The sequence below is a fragment of the Echinops telfairi genome, unplaced genomic scaffold (genome assembly GCF_000313985.2).
Source record: "Echinops telfairi isolate 266 unplaced genomic scaffold, ASM31398v2 ScPeMD7_7424;HRSCAF=8462, whole genome shotgun sequence".
Lineage (NCBI taxonomy): Eukaryota > Metazoa > Chordata > Mammalia > Afrosoricida > Tenrecidae > Echinops > Echinops telfairi.
In genome coordinates, this window is record NW_022111324.1 from 19664709 (window position 1) to 19682725 (window position 18017).

The 18017-nt window shown below is 37.6% G+C and overlaps 1 protein-coding gene across 4 annotated transcripts in view; it reads left to right on the forward strand.

Annotated features, from left to right (window-relative positions):
- RASAL2 (RAS protein activator like 2) overlaps positions 1–18017 on the forward strand; it is a 111473-nt gene that overhangs the window by 51500 nt on the left and 41956 nt on the right. For all 4 annotated transcript variants that reach the window (XM_045297917.1, XM_045297918.1, XM_045297919.1 and 1 more), the window contains exons 4-7: positions 5325–5478; positions 7721–7819; positions 8513–9067; positions 11692–11836. In XM_045297917.1, the coding sequence (XP_045153852.1) occupies positions 5325–5478; positions 7721–7819; positions 8513–9067; positions 11692–11836 (953 nt within the window). The remainder of the gene's footprint in view (positions 1–5324; positions 5479–7720; positions 7820–8512; positions 9068–11691; positions 11837–18017) is intronic.

Genomic DNA, 18017 nt, shown 5'->3' on the forward strand with positions numbered 1-18017 from the left:
ATGATGATAACTTTCCTCACTATGAGCTTGTTTGAGGAGCCCTCGTGACATAGTGGGATGCTAATTGCAAAGTCAACAGTTTGAAACCACCATCAGCTCCTCAGGAGAAAAATGAGACTTTCTACTCCCATAAAGACAGTCCTGGAAACCCATCAGGGGCAGATCTACTCTGCCCTATAAGATGTGTATGAGTTGGAATTGATTTGATGGCAATGAACTTGTTTGTTTGTTTTTTATGAGCTTGTTCAAATGATAACTCAGCCTGGCAAATACTCTTCCTTTCCAGTAGCTGCTGGGCCTAGTAGACCCATCCTGTCTAGAGGCTGAGAGCGGGGAGAAGCAAGAGCTACAGTATATGTTTCGTAGGGTTTTTTTTGTATGAGTAGTTGTGTGTATATGTTTTTAACTAATAAAAATCATTGAGTAGTTTAAGCAGGAGGGACCAGCTTTAACTCGAGCAGCTGTCAAGAGCCTTAGGGATGACATTCTTATTGGGTTTTTTTGTTTTTTCCCCCAACACACAAGCCGAACTCCAGTACATGAGTTCTAATTTCTTTTTTTTTTTTTTTTCATTTTAATAAATAATTTTATTGGGGGCTCTTACAGCTCTTATAACAATGCATACATCAATTGTATCAGCATATTTATTTGTTCATATGTTGCCATCATATCCAAAATATTTTCTTTCTACTTGAGCCCTTGGTATCAGCTCCTCTTTTTCCCCCCTCCCTCCCCCACCCTCCTATCCACATAAACCCTTGATAATTTATAAATTATTATTATTTTTATATCTTATACCATCCGCTTAATTTCGTATTTTTAACCAAAGAAGAGAACCTTTAAAATTATGGTCCAGGAAAGGCACACAGGGATCTGCTCCTTTAAACAGAAAATAGCCACTGGGTTTTTTCACAAGTAGCTAGTTGAAAACTCTAAAATCTGAGTAAACAGGTAAAGCTACATTTTTCCCTGAGTGAAATCCCAGATACAGTTTTTTAACTAAACTGATTGGATCCTGTTCAGATGGGTTGATCAATTATTAGGATACTGAATTTTGGTTGCTTGCTATCTGGGGAGTCTTCAAACCAGGCGCCCGCTCTGCGTTAGGAATGCATATGGCTGTGTACGTGGTCCATTCGGGCACCCAGCCCCCTGGCCCAGCTGCTGAGTGGCTTCAAGAATCCCGCGAAGTAGCCTGGAAGCAGAACTGCCAGGCAAAGCAGAAACTCAGCTGCACTGGAGTCCAGGATGCTGTCTTTGATTTTTGTGGGGTGATAAGCATTTTTAATTAAACGTGTCCCAAATGTGGAACTCTCCCAAATCTATAAACATGTAGCAGATTGAGCTAGCACAGCCAAGCATCATTGAAGTTGTGGGGGAAATGTGGCTCCTTAAAAAGTGAGTGGTTAAGCTGAAAAAATCCAGCTGTGTTTTACTTACCATAGCACTAATCAGGGTTCTTTGACTTATTTTTTTCCTTCATTAGTGTATCAGATGGGGTGTGTGTGTTGGTACCCCATCCCCCAGCCCTTCAATTTTATCTTTAAGACTGATTTCAGATACTGGTGAGTGCTAGAGCAATATAATACTTATGTGGTGAGTAATATAAACCCTTTGTCATTTATCTCTTAAATAGGTCAGAAGCTGACGGTAATCTTCATCAGGAAAGCAATTAGATTTTAACCCCTTCCTAGCACATCCTCTGAGAGGGGTGGGCTTTGAGTTTACACACAAATAAAGATTGTCACTAACAAAACAAAGAATATGGTGATTGTCTTAGTTTCTCAATTAAACCCAAAAAATCATCCGGTGGGATATTTGGGGCAGGGGGTAAGCGGGGTGGTCAGGGAGTTCCCAGGCTAGGTTCCCTGCTGAAGACCATTGTCAGAACATGCTGGGGAAGGTCCTATTAAGTCTCAATCTTTTTCTTTAGACGAGTAAACTGTTAGGCCACTTAAGGCTACTAAAACTCTCTAGTCAATAGATGTAAGAAAAAAAATCAATTCATATGAAGGTATAGCAGGGAGCACACATTATTTAGATGGGACTTGGGTTATTAATACTAATATATACAAATGTGGGCAGATAATGCCCCTCCACCCCAGCCATTCCCAGGCTGCTCGATCTTCCTGTTTACTGTAATCCTGCTTCTCTGGGAATTACTTCTGCCTTCTCGGAGACACTTTCTTCCCAGTGAGGGAAGGCTTGCTTTATTTGTTCAGTTGTAATGTTCAATGTATTAGTGACATTGGTTTTCAATCCCTATGTATATATAAATAGTAACCAGTACATTTGAACTATGTGTTAATGATTGATAATGAAGTTTTGAGTTATAATACAGATGATTTGGTTAATATCAGTTGTGGCTATATTTGGAAATTAGACCTGAGTATCAAAGTTTTACATGTGTGAATCTTTGATAATACAATTTAAAAATAATTACCCAAGTATCTCTTTAAATAGATAGATAGATAGATAGATAGATCACCAGATAATTTAAGATAAAATAATACCTAGAAACAGTAAACTCTGGTATAAACTCTGGTAAGCACCACGAAGGAACCATGTGAGACAACAATGGTGGTTGCAAGGTGGGATGTTGGGAATGCCTCCTATGGAAAGGCGGGGATCAGACCTATGAATCAAGCTAAGAACTGCTCAGATGTGTCCCCAGAAGAGTGTTTTTTAAGAGATTCTTCTCCACTCCTAGAGTTACCCCAGTTTTTTCCTACAACCTTTGACAATGAGAAAGTTAATGGAAATGCTAAAAATGGAGAGGGTCTTCACCATCCCCTCCTTCCTATCTGAAAATGGTCATTTGCTGCCATATCTGAAGAGTGCTGCTCCTGGAGTCCTTCAAGCTGCCGCTTCTCCCTGCTGCCTTCCAGCTCTAATCTCCTTATAGGTGTAGCACCATGGCAACAGACCCAGCCTGGAGCCCAGGAACCTTGTTTGTCTCACCTGAGGGGCTAGATGCAGCCTGAAGGAGGAGCAGGAAAATCACCTCTCCTGCAGCTCGTAACTTCCAGTTTTGTTGCCTGTTTTGTTGTCATTGATGAGCTGCTACTGAAGACTTGGAATAGCACCTGAAAAACATGTATCCAAAGATCTTGTCAGGAGCCGAGGGCAGCAGGGAAACCATCTTCTATTTGTTCCTGTCTTCAAAACAGAGAGTTGTTTTCTGAGGTGTAGTTCAGAAAGCGACACGCTGGACCGTGACATGTGGCACCGCTATGATTTGGGGCTGCTCTGCCAGATGGCTGTACAATTGCTTCATGTAGGTAGACGCCTATTTTGTTTGAAAGAAAATTAGTTTTTGTTTTAGAAACTTTGTGTAGAGAATTTTTTAAATTACAGGAAGCTTTTTGGTACTTCTTTCTATTTAAATATGCCTTCATCACGCCTGTTGAAAGCCTCAAGCCCAGACCAGGAGGTGTTTGTCCTGGGGAAAACAGGCAGGGATTGTCCTTTTTTATGCATATAAGAAAAACAACAGCATCCTGTTGCTTCGTTCAGGCTTCATATAAAGCATATTTTTAAAAGTTGTATGGTAATTACATATACATTTGTATTAGCATATAGTTATTTATAGTTGATGTGCTATATTTCTAGTATACAATTGCCACTGTTTTTTCTAACAACACAAAGAAACAAATGTGGGGCTGTGTTACATTGTAATATTTATCTAAAGTACAGAACATTAGGTGACACTTGCCTGTTTTGTACTTTATCACCAGAAAATAGAAATAGTGATAATGTGTACCCTAAACTGCTGAATATCAGAATATCAATTTTTTGGCCTAAACATTAAATGGTGGATGAATTTTGAGGAAAAAAGGGTGAACAAAAATCTTACAGCTTAAGCTGATTCTTACTGTATGGAGTTGGATGAAACAGTATTGGAATGGAGACCGAAGGGGAAAGAGCAGCTTTCAGTGCTAGTTTCCTATATCTCATTACTTTATAATTTAACTAAAAGCTACTCTGGCATTAAGTACTCCAGTTCCTGCTAATGTTAACATGGTTATTTCAAGGAAGTGATCAAAGCTGCTTAATGTGTTTTACAAAAACAAATGCCTTTACACACGGCATTTCTTTGGGTCTGCTCACTAAGCAGTTCTACTTGAAATACATGCCTTTAATGCCGGGTATTTGAGTCAATAAATACTGTAATTACCAAGTAAAACTACATGGCCTTCCAGTTCTGGATTCAATATTGTGCTTTATATATGGCTGCGTTAATTCTTCCAAGGGGAAGGCAGTGGAGTACTAGCTCCTGTAGTGATAAGAAGTCATGACTCTCAACATTCTTTCTAAGACAACAAGGCAACATAATCAGCCAGGGTATCTGAATGGAGCTGACAAAGCTCTGTTCTTCTAGATTAGAGTTTGAGCATTTCTTTTGAGAGTGGGAGGTTGCTTCAAGATACTCTTTTCTTTATTCATGTTTATACAGTAAAGCATGTCTAGAGCCAAAGACCTGCAAGAAGAGAATTCTATATTGAAATGGAAATAAGGCCTTGTGAAAGACAAAGTCTTGTTCTATGCAGTTGGGCTTTGACACTGTGTTATGTGTGTGTTTATTATGCCAAATAGAGAGCGACAAAATGAGGATTCAGTCACTACTATGTATTTTGTTGACAGCAGAAGATAAAGCTAAGCTATAGGGAGGCAGGGCTATCATGTCTTTTGACAATAGCTGTGCATACATGGACAGAAATAATGTGGATGGTAACCTAGAATAGCATTATATTGCTCCATTTCAAAGATGGGAATGAGGCTTAAAGTAATCTTTATAATAAAGTTTTGAGCTCCCTTGAAACATTGTGTGTTTTAGAGCTTTATTTTGCATGTATATGGCAGGGGACGTGAGAGTGGGTGTATATGTGCCAGACCTTTTATAAAGCAGCATTCTGTCAGAGAAATATTTCCCACTAAAACTAGCAGTAAAAAATGGTAAGACTGCACCCTGTCAAAAGCAGAAAACTTTCAAGACCTGAAAAAGTAAGACAGCCTCATTGAGTTCTGGCTCTCACATGTTTCACTGGATACAAGGGGCCTTCACAAAGTTAATGGGAAAATTACATTATCTGTGTCTTGTCAATTCAGTTACTATTTTTGTTATTATATATTGGCTATTTGTTGTTCTTGGCATGTTGTGTGAGCGAGACTTCAAAAGGTCTGTGAGGAACTTGAATTAAAAAATAATGGAAATTTTCCCTGAATAGTTGGAAGCTTTCTTATTCATATATTGTTAGCATCCATTGTTATTACACCTTGCCTTTCTGGTTGACCAAGTCTTAAATTCCTTTTTCTATATTTAGGTCTCGAGGATTGCCTAAACTAAAAGAGTCACGTTCCCATGAATCCTTGCTGAGCCCCTGCAGCGCAGTGGAATGTCTGGATCTTGGTAGAGGGGAGCCCGTATCTGTGAAACCACTCCATAGTAGCATTCTTGGACAAGACTTCTGCTTTGAGGTAAAGTGTAGGTAAAAAGAAGGTGTAACAAAAAAGAACTAAATAGCCAATAGATCTTCTATTCCATAATTTCATGATTTCATTACTGTAATGTTGATGAGTTGATCATCTTAAATAACTTTAAATCGCTAAAGATTGCTTACTTAAAGGGGAAAATATTAGAAATCTCTTCATCTAATTTTGTTCGCAATTAAAGTTGTGCATAATGGTTTGTCATTCCCTTTGTCCTGGTATGCTTTCAGAATAAATGAGTTCTAACAGTCTCAGCAATGAGATTAACAATAATTTATTAAAGCAGTATATTTGTTTTTTTGTATTGATAAGGCTATTACCCACTGTATTTTGTTATTACTCTTTTGAAACCACATGCCCCTATTTTAAGGGTTCTTTGAGATTAATTACTAAGGCTGTAACATTTGTAACTATAACTACAAGCTCTTCAAGATTTGGGAAATATTTTTCATATTTTGTAATCCCTGCAACTGGCACAGGTTCTGGTATAATGCAAATGCATAATATGTTGAATCAACTAATTGCTCTTCAACAGAAAATTATGATTGCCACTTTTATAATAATTATCTCTCCCAAACTAGATTTACACTGTTGGCCATTGCAAGTTAAACCTGAAAACTGTATGTCTCTAATTATTAGGGTTTGAATTTGATTAATTGACCAGAACTTAACTTTATTGTCCAGCGATTAATCTTATGATAGATACTATAGAGTTTGGAGATGTTTATTCCTGTTTTTATAAACCAAGAAAAATAAAATGTTAACCATGTGATAATTTTTTAAAATTATTTTATTGGGGGCTGTTATCACAATCCAATGCCATACATCCATTGTGTCAAGCACATGTGTACATTTGTTGCCCTCATCATTCTCAAAACATTTGCCTTCCACTTTAGCCCTTAATATCAGTTGCTCATTTTCCCCCTCCCCCCTTCCTCATGAACCCTTCATAATCCATAACTTATTACAGTTTTGTCATAAGTTACACTGTCCAACGTCTCCCCCTGCCTTCTTCTCTGCTTTCCCTACCCCAGGGAGGAGGCAGTACTTAGATTCTTGTAATCTGTTCCCCCTTTCTGCCCCACATACCCTTCACCCTCCAGGCCTCCCCCCTCTCACCACTGGTCCTGAAGGAGTCATCTGTCCTGGATTCCTTGTGTTTCCAGTTGCTATCTGTACCAATGTACATCCTCTGGTCTAGCCAGATTTGTAAGGTAGAATTGGGATCATGATAGTGGCGGGGAGGAAGCATTTAAGAACTAGAGGAAAGTTATGCAACCATGTGATAATTTTAAATTTTATTTCAATGTAAACTTATCTTTTTTTAAATTTTTACTATACAAGTCTTAGAAATCTGATGTGTATTTTACCCTAGCAGTACATCTCAATTCTGAGTAGCCACATTTTAGATGTTAACTAGTCGCATATGTGTAGGACAGCACATGCAATGTGATCTGATTCATGAAGTGATCACTTGAAGCTGAATATGTAAAGAATTCAATATCCATAAATTTCAGCAATTTGGTTATTTATGGGTGTTGGTTGTTTTTGTTTTTTTAATTTGAGATCACGTGAACTTCCCTATAATTGGAAAAGTTGCTTAACAGGCTCTATACTAAGCCCAGTGTTAGGTGCTAAGGATACAGACAGTATGTTTGTTTCAACCTTAAAAGATGGTGATTATCGTGCTAAGGTAATCTAGGACTGGAAATCAACAGAATGGTTATCTAGTAGAGAAAAAATGGGTTCCAAAGACAAAAATTCAATACTAGTAAGCTTTCTCTATTTCAGTTAGTACTCTTCTATATTAGCAGAGTGATAGCAGTCCCAAGAAATTTGATACTCTCTTCCCTTTTATTTTATTATTATTATTTTTTATCAACTCAATTGAGTGTACATGTTTGTGAGTAATTTAAGATGTGTGAAAGGTTTTCAAGTTTGTCTGTAGACTACATTCCTCAGCTGAGTTCTAAATTGCCTTTGTTCTCTTACTTGGAAGTGAGTGTGGATGCTATCTAGGAGATAAAACAAAGAACACCGAGAGATGTAGACACAGATACCACAAAAGTAGCAGAGATCATATTGGTGTCATGTAGGATTACTCGGCGTCATAGCATGTCCTTCACTTTTAAGTGATAGAATTAGGAGGATGGGAACACCCACCCACTCCACCCTCTGTGTCCCAGTGCCTCACATTTTCTTTTTCATATCTCTGATCTTTATGTTGAAGGTTACCTACTTAAGTGGGAGTAAATGCTTCAGCTGTAACTCTGCCTCCGAGAGAGATAAGTGGATGGAAAACCTCCGCAGAACAGTTCAACCAAATAAGGTAATAATGGCTTTGAGTCTCTGAAAATACATACAACTCTATACCTGGTAAGTGAGTAGGAGGTAAAATAAATAATAATGCCATAATTTTTATGCAGCTTTACAGATTTTGAAACACATTTATATGCTTTACCATTATATGCACAAAATAATTTTACTGTAGATAATATCATCACCCTATCAACATAGATCGAAAGAGTACGGGAAGTTGGGTGATTTGTTCAAGTCAAAAACTAATTCCTGCTAGAAATGGGATTTATGCATGAGTTTCTTAACTACATATCTTCCTTTTGTTTTTTTTTACTTCCAAACTCAGATTCCATTGATACTGGGCTGACTCTGTGAGACTTTATGATTATGGGGATTTTTTTTTAACCCCTGTAAAATACAACTTGTGTGGCTTTTTTAGGCCATTCTTATTTAGAAGTTGTTACTTTGTACTTCTGTAAAGAGTTAGTTTCTGAAACCCACAGGGACAGTTCTACCTTGTGCTACAGGGTCACCTGGAGCTGGAATCAACTTGAAGGCAATGAGTTTTTGTTTGATGTTATCCTGAACAATAAGATAATAATCACTTGTACTATTTGTAGACCATCCTTAATGGAGTACATAATCAGCATCACCTATTGAATAGGGGAAATGTTCTCTTTCTGGAATTCAAGCTCTCAGATTCAACTTTGTTGCTTCTTTATAGGATAATTGCAGACGAGCAGAGAATGTTCTCCGTTTATGGATCATTGAAGCCAAGGACCTTGCCCCTAAAAAGAAATATTTTTGTGAACTGTGCCTTGATGATACCCTCTTTGCTCGTACTACCAGCAAGACCAAAGCAGACAATATTTTCTGGGGTGAACATTTTGAATTTTACAGCCTCCCTCCTCTTCATAGCATCACAGTTCACATTTATAAGGATGTGGAAAAAAAGAAAAAGAAGGACAAGAACAATTATGTAGGGCTTGTCAACATCCCCACTGCCAGTGTGACTGGTCGCCAATTTGTAGAAAAGTGGTATCCAGTGAGTACACCAACACCAAACAAAGGAAAGACTGGAGGACCTTCCATCCGGATTAAATCACGGTTCCAAACTATCACCATTCTGCCTATGGAGCAATACAAAGAATTTGCAGAATTTGTCACCAGCAACTACACCATGCTGTGTTCTGTCCTTGAACCAGTAATTAGTGTGAGGAACAAAGAGGAGCTGGCTTGTGCCTTAGTGCACATTCTTCAGAGTACTGGTAGAGCCAAGGTAAGTGGAAAAGCGGATAGAGCAAGACGGAGCAGTGTTTCATTCTGGTGTGCACAAGGTCACTTTGGGTTGGAACCAACCCAGTGGCACCTAACAACAATTATCTGAAATCTTTCTCCTACCAGTTTAAAGAAAAGAAGATAACAATACTATGGATTCAAAATTAGAGAAATTTGTTTTGCTATTTGTCAAGAAAGAAACCTGTTAGCAGTTTTTGGAAGAAATGGGAATTATAAAACTAGAAAGTGAAATGGAGAGACCAAAAAATAATTATTTAAAGTCAGTTTACATGAAAGGGATATACCACAGACACTTATTTATTGTCTAACAAAATAAATGTAGAATCGCCTTGATAATCCCACAGTGTGCTCAAGATCTTTTATAATTAGTTATAGAGTGTGTTGTATATGCGCTCTCTCTCTCTCTCTATATATATATATATATTTTTGTTGTTGTTGTTGTTGTTGTTTGTTTGTTTTTTTAAGTTAAAACTAACTGATAAGTATATCACCCAGTCACCAAAGGACATGTTCTAGAAGCATGCTGGATACTAACAAGAAGGGTTAAAATCTGTATTTGGAATATGCATTTTATAAACTATCAATAGTATATATAATATCCCAGGAATATTATTAAATGTTTTCATGATACCCATATCTCATTGCATCTTAAATAGAAATAATTCAAGAAGATAAAAACATGGTAAGCTTCTTATGAGAAGAAAAGTAACCAATTGATAATCAGGGTTCTTGAGCAGCTTGGAATATGGCAATTACCACCTCTATAAGGCATGTTTACTTGACTAAGCTGAGTCTCCATCATATCATATGTAAAGCTTACTTCAGACTGAGAGAAGTTCAGATACAATAATTTAATTAGAACCAAGGAATAGAATGAAATGATATTAATATTCCTTAACAGAAATCCGAATGCATCAAAACACTTGATATTTAATCCCTAAACTAACCTTAGCTTTATCTTTGTGGTTGAATATATGGATAACAATCTTAAACATTCTGGTGTTAAAAATCTTTAAGAATTTGGAATTGAGATTTTTCATCTTCTCCTTGAAATTGCATGGATACATTCTTTATACTCTTCAATGGAACTAAAATATTGGCGGGCGGGGGCGGGGGGGATTCCACAAACTTATTGAAGCCTCCTCAGATGTAAGTTTTTAAAGAATTAACTTTATAGAAGAGTACATGGGTGGTACAATTGGGTAAATACATGGCTACCAACCAAAAAGTTGGTAGTTTGAATCTCTTTCTTAAAGGTCACAACCATGAAAATCCTTTATACTACAGTCCTGCTTTTCCAACACATGGGGTGTCCATGAGTCTCATTTCTTAATCTAGTACAATTTATATATAATAAACTACCCCCATGTAAAGTGTAAAATTCACTGACAAGTTAGATATATACACCCATTAAAACTACCAGCATAATCATGATATAGAATATTATGATCACCCTCAAGTTTTCTTCTGCTCCTTACCAGAAGAGTTTTAATGGTGATTCCTAACTTCACAACTCTTTTATGTCGTTGAGATGCATCAGAGTAAATCTCAGTAATATTTAAAATACTTTATTTGGAAGTCAAAGTAAACATTTTTTCTTTTTGGGGGCTCAAAAGACCTTGAATATACTCATGGTATACTCAGTGGATATACTCATAACATAAAATAATTATGATCTTATTACATGTCATATTGAACCCCCAAAAGCATTAAAGAAAGATTACATCAGGTATTTTAAAGTTGTTGAAAAATGAAGCAGTTGTTTTTTGAGGACTTCTCCATGGGTGGATGGATGGCCAGCCTAGCAAATGAATTCAAGTGATGAGTGCAAGAAATTCTTATGTTGATATTGGACCAATTTGTAAATAATAAATCTTGAATTCTTAACATGTGCCAGAAACTGCTAGATGCTGAAGATATGGTCATAAACAAAAATAGAGACTGTCCTTAGCCTCATGGGTTTATAAAAAACATTAACCAAGTAATTACAGAAATTAGTGTGTGACTCCTTAGATGTCCAGAGAAGATGAGACATGTGATGCCAAGAGTGGTAAGCAAGGACCTGTCTAAAGGGACAGGGGCAGTGTTAGTTAGGGAGAGTTTCTCAAGGAAATGAGGTTTAAGCTACAATGCAAAAGATCTAAGGGATTAAGTCCCTAACAGTGGGGGTAAGCATGCAGGTGGGAGTGCAGCTGAACTGAGACCAGCATATGCAAAAGACTTTGTGGTGAATAGAGAGCATTGTGTGCTAGAAAGGACTTGATGTATTCACAGACCCTGAAAGAACTAATCATGAGGCTAGAGCAAACTGCAGAAAGAATAGTCCAGGCTGAGCCGGAGAAATAGAATAAAAAATATATAGCCTTGTAGACCACATTGAGAATTAATCTTTATCAACAGCGCAAAAACAAACCTTAATAGAAATTTTATATTTAGCTGTGGTGATATGCTTAAGAGTCTATCCTGACTGCCCTTTTTCATTCAGATTAATTTGGTAATTTTCATTCTAAAGCAGTGTTTCCAGGATTGCTCATACTTTTTCATTCTTTTAATGTATATTGTTTATTTGGTTACTTTCTGCCTGATTGAATATTACTCTACCAGGATTTTCTGACTGACTTGGTGATGTCTGAGGTGGATCGGTGTGGAGAGCATGATGTCTTGATCTTCAGAGAGAACACCATTGCCACCAAATCCATTGAGGAATACCTCAAGTTGGTGGGACAGCAGTATCTTCATGATGCACTGGGTATGCAACAGAAAAACATCTTTCTTTCCCCTTTGATTTTAAATTATTTTAACTCATAGAACAAGTTAATACTGATATCAGATTTTGTATGTTACCTGATTCTATCTGACTAGACTGTTAAGGTTTGAGTTTCAGTTCAGGCCCACCTACCGCTCCAGAGGGGAAAGATGAGACTGTCTGCTCCAGTGAAGATTGACAGCCTCAGACACCATGTGGGCGGTCCTGCTCTGTCCTGTGGGTGGGGGTGGACTGCTGGCCAGTGGGCTGGATTTGGTTGAGTGCAGAGGATAGAGTCCCACTGTCCTCTGGGAAGCATCGTGTGAGCCACATAGGGAGTTTCATGTTTTCTAGTCACACCAAAGAGGTTTTTAAAAAGGTGAACTTGGTTTTCATTATGTATTTTATTTAACCCAATGCATCCAAGTATTATTTCAATAAGTAATTAATACATAAATAAGCAGTAAGTTTCTTACTTTTTTCTACTGTCTTTGGAATTCTGTTTGTAGTTTACATCTATTGCACATTTCAATTTGCAAGTAGCCACATTTCAAAATCATTACTTACATAGAGGGGATAAGAGAAGCTATAACCAGGAAGAGAATAGGGCCAAACGCGAGTCTTTTACTTATGATGTACGAGGGAGGAAAAGCAGCTACCTGGGACTCTAGGAGAGATCCAGTAAAGGTATGTTGAATGACTAGATATATTTTTGCCCTCAAGGAATTCACAGAGGAGAGAAGGAAATCCCTATAACCAAAAAACAAGGGGGGAAAATCCATGCTTTTTAAAAAAGAATTAAAGGCATTATTTCCAGCTGATGAAATTGTAAAATATCCTGAATGTGTGTGTGTGTGTGTGGTTTGAAAGGTAGAAAGATTATAGAAACCATAAATTGGGCATAATTAAGGATTATCGTGGAGTTAAAAAAATTGCATGAACAAAAGAGCATAGAGTTTGTAAAGAATAAAAAGACCCAACAGACAACAACAAACAAACAAGCAAAATCATATTTTTTTAAAAAGGTATTATAACCAATTTGTTGAGAGCCTCGAAAGCCAGACTGAGGAGTTGAGCCTCTCCAGTTATCATCAGAGGCAGTGAAAGATTTTGACACAGATATTTGCAGTAGAGTCCATTTAACAGAATGATGAGTAGATGAAGAAAGCACTGTGCGCATGTCCTCTTTGAAAAGCCACTGCAGTAAGCAGCACGGGAAAGAAAGAGACTCGCTGGCATCATCGCCATGTGTGAGATTAGAAGAAAGAGAAATGGGAGGAATACTAAAGAAGTTGAACTGATAGGACTTGGCAGTGTTTTTAGTTAGTGGGAATTCGTAAGATGTGCGATCATTCCATGAAATTGGGTCCTGAGTGTCTGACTAGAAGGATAATGAAATTCATAACAAAAATAAAGGATATAGAAAATAGTAAGTTTGAACAAGAGGAAATCATATTCCCACTTCCTCGACATTGAATTTGAAGCTCTAATAGGAAATACCTGTGCACCTGACTAGCTGCCTGTTGTAAAGCTGGGACTAGCTTTACCCACACAGAGGAGACCCGTGAAGCAGTGACCAGGAAGAGAGTAGGGCCCCACACAGATTTAACGATGAATATGGAAAAAAGAAAAATCAGAAAAGTAGAGCATGCAAAATGGAAACAAAGTCAGAAGAATACAGTGGGGCACCTCAAAAGAATAGAAAGTATCAAGAAACCTGGGGCAAATTAATAGAGATTTAGAGGAGAAAAAACATTTTTAGAGGGTAGAGGTGGGGGACATATATTTGGCAGTTTAAAGATTTCTAGGGATGACTGGGACTGGTTTCACAAGGACAGCACCCAGGGTGGAAGGGATTAAAAAATGATTGGCTGGTCAAGAAATAGGATCAGAATATGATAAGAAAGTAGTTTCGCCCTAGTAGCAATTAGTTCCTACTATGTAGGCAAAAATTGTTTTCCCTCATTGCTGCTACTTAAGATCCAATGGGGTTTTATGAGAAAAACAGTGAAGATAGATTTTCGTTGGCAATAAGAAAGATACAGAGACATTTCTAGTCTCATTTGCATGAAGAGCTTTTAACAACCATATCATAAGTTATTATATTGCATGGTTTGCCAAGATTTGCTTATTTAAAAAAAAAAAAACAGCAGAGGGAGGGGAAAAAAGAGGAGCTGATACCAAGGGCTCAAGCAGAAAGAAAATGTTTTGAAAATGATGATGGCAGCAACATATGTTCAACTGTATTTGATAAAATTAATGTATGGATTATTGTAAGAGCGCCCAATAAAATGATTTATTAATTTTCTTCAAAACCCTCCTTAAAGCTATTAAAAAGCAGAGATGACACTTTGAGAACTAAGATGTGGTGGACCTACGCCTTGGAATTTTCAGTTGCCTCATGCACATGCAAAGACTAGACAACATATAATGAAGAAAAAGAACTGATGCCTTTGAATTTTGTTGTTGATGAAGAATACTGAAGGGATTGCCAGAAGGACAGACAAATTTGTCTTAGAAAAAGTAAAACCAGAATGCACCGTAGAGGCATGCCGTGTGACAGGATCCGTCCCTAGAGAAGGACTTGAGCTTGGTCCGTGCAAAAGAAGGAGCCGTCACATAATAAAATGAATTGACGTAAGACCAGGCAGAATTTCATTCTACTGTACCTAGGAGCACTTCTGAGTTGGAGCTGACTCGCTTGTACCTAATAATATCACCACCATTGTTTTATAAAATGTATTGATGAAGCCTCCTCACCAACAATATTCTCCATTCATAGGCATAGGGTGAATATTTGTTGGTACCTACTTCTAAAAAATCAAAGATTAACATTCTACAATGCAATGAACTAAATATAAATAATTTCCAAAATGAAAGATACATATAAGTTCTTAGATGTTGTTAGGATCTATAGAGTTGACGCCAACTCCCAACAGCCCTATACACAGCAGAACAAACACTGCGCATTCCTGGGCCATCCTCACATTTGTTCCTACACCTCAGCCCATGAATGCAGCCACTGTGTCAATCCATCTCCTTAAGGGCCTTCCTCTTTCGTGATGCCCCTCCACAATACCAAGCATGCATGCTGTCCTTCTCCAGGGACTGGTCTCTCCTGACAATATGTCTAAAGTATGTAAGATGAAGCCCTACCATCCTTACCTCTAAGGAGCAGATTGGTTTGTCCTGTGAGCAGGCCATGGTACTGAGTATTCTTCTCCAGCACCCCAATTCAAATGCATAGCTGCTGCTTAGATCTTCCTCGTTCAATGTCCTACTTTCATATGCATATAAGGCAACAGAGCATACCATGGCTTGAGTCAGGCACACCGTAGTCCTCAAAGTAACATCCTTTTCAATATTCTAAACAGGTCTTGTACAGCAGATTTGCCTAATGCATATGTCTTTGGCTCTCTGGACTGCTTCCTTCCTGAGCATTGATTGTGGATCCAAGCAAGACAAAACCTTTTCTCCGTTTATCATGATGTCACCTATTGGTTTACTTGTGAGGATTGCTTACATCAAGGTGTTCTTACATTAAGTTGTAATCCATACCAAAGACTACAATCTTTGATCTTCATCTGCAAGTGCTTCTAGTACACCTCACTTTCTGCCAGCAAGGTTTTGTTATTTACGTAGTTCAGGATGTTAATAAACCTTCCTCCAATCCTGATTGCATTCTTCTTCATATAATTCAGCTTCTCTGATTATATGCTCAGCATACAGATTGAAAAAGTATGGTGAGAGGATACAACCCTGATGCCCACTTTTCCTGATTTTAAACCATGCAGTATTCCCTTGTTCTGTATGCACAGTTGCCTCTTAATCCACGTACAAGTTCAGCATGAATGCAATGAAGTATTCTAGAAAATCCATTCTTCTCAAGGTTATGCATAGTCTATTATGGTCCACACAGTCACATGCCTTTTCACAGTCAATGAAGCACAAGTAAACATCTTTCTGGTATTCTCCATTTTGAGCTAAGTCCTGTTCTGAATCTGGCCTGAACTTCTGACAGTTCCCTGTCGATGCACTGCTGTAACTTTGTTGGATGATCTTAAGCAAAATTTTACTTGTGAAATTCTTTGATTGGACAGATTAATTAGGTAATTTTTGTCAGTGAGACATGAAAATTAGTTCATAGAGCATGAACATAAATTCAAGTAAACCCACAAATCTTTATTAGAGTTTTAATTCAAGAGCAAGGGCCACTGTGGTTAAAACAGCTGCTGCTTTCAAAATAGAAGCAGAATAACTGGTAAACTTCCTGAAGACAAGAATTATAATGTCCTCTTTCCACTTACTCTCCATGTTTCTAGTTAGCATCCCAGAGTCTCAGTGGCCATTTGTTCTCGTATACTTGACTTTTATGACAGGTGCTCTGTTTTTAAAGCAAGTTACAGAGTGTGTCTCTGTAGGCAATTCAAATGGACACTTCTTACTTAAGGATCAAGAAAATGAGTGAGTTCTCAAATGGTAACCCTAAACTGTGACATTTTCAGTTATCTAAGTACAATTCCATTATGTTTACCGTATAATCCTGTACTTGCTGTGGCAAGAGCATTTAATAATGCAATTTAGAAAAATTTCATTGGGTAAAACTTCACAGTGAAGTCTCATTAAACCAAAAGAAATTAGTAAATGCAACTAAGCACTCTAAATAATTAACATTTTGCTATATTCCAGACACTTTGGGACAAAAAGTAGATACTATTTCCAGATTGCCTGAAGATTTTTCAGAATTGCATTTTAAAACTGCCAATCATATTGTACATTCTCTACCTGCTTTTAGATAATCTTCATTTATATTGATTAGAGCTTTTTAGTCTTATTTACTGCCTCATTTAGACTTGAATCTTCTTCAGTTGGCTTCTTTTACCTTTTGGATTAAAATCAGAGCATATTGACACGTGACACACAGGAGAGACTATCTGCGAGACAGAAAAAACAAAGCCCGCCTGAATACTTGATTTCCACTCTTGTTGGCAGAGGCAACTTGGTCTCAGTAGTAATACATCCATATCCTTTGACTTGTTCCTCTATGTGAAATGTTGATGATAGATAGCAATGCCCTTATATGCTAGATAGGAGCCCTGGTTGCGTAGTGGAATATGGCTGGGCTGCTAGCCACAAGGACAGCAGTTCGAAACCATCATTCATTCTGTGAGAGAAAGATGAGGCTTTCTACTCCCATAAAGAGTTGCAGTCTCAGAAAGCGACAGGGGCAGGTCTCAGTCCTGTCAAAGTGTTGGAATCAATTCTATGATAGTGAGTAAGTCAATAGTGTCGACAGGAGACATGTCAAAAACATTCTGGGCATGTACTGAATAAGTCACCCCTTTGGTTTTGATTCCCACCCCCCAATGACAAGAGGGGGAAAAAACTGTATTCTGTATGTTTTAATCTGTCTCAGTTTTTTATCACATGGCAGCTTCTAGATATGTCTGTATAAAGTTCACCTTTTAGTATGTTGCATTCCACTTCAGCATTCATTACTGCCAGATATACATTGCTAATGCACTATTTACTATCTCCCAAAGAGTGAGATAGTAAACATTTTACTTTGTGCTTGTAAATGCCAAAAAATAAATGTCAGAAAACAAGATGGTAATAAAGGAGGAATATATAGAGAGTATATACAAGGTAGAGGATAAAACAAAGGGTAGAGATTTGTTCTGTTCAGGAATATTGGGCATCTCTTTACTGAATACAGGATAACTGAGCAGGGGTGCATACTAAATTTATATGGGAAAGGATATAAAAGTCATGTATAAAGAGATGTTTTGGGGTTTACTGCTGTGTTGAACAACTACTCCCTCCAAAGCAAGAGGTGAACTTGTGGACCCTTCCTTGCATCTGTATTTGGTACAAGCATGAATACTTCAAAGCATTAGATGGGGGGTAGGATGTGGGAGGGCGGGAATAAAGGTGAAATGATAACAAAGAGTTCAAGAAGAAAGAAAATGTTTTGAAACTGATGGTGGCAGCAATTTTATAATTATGCTTGATCTAATTGAATTATGGATTGTTATAATATCTGTAAGAGCTCCCAATAAAATGATTTTTTTTTTTCCTGATCGGGTGTCCTTTATTTATTTATTTTTTCTTTTTTAACATTTTATTAGGGGCTCATACAACTGTTATCCCAATCCATACACACATCAATTGTGTAAAGCGCATT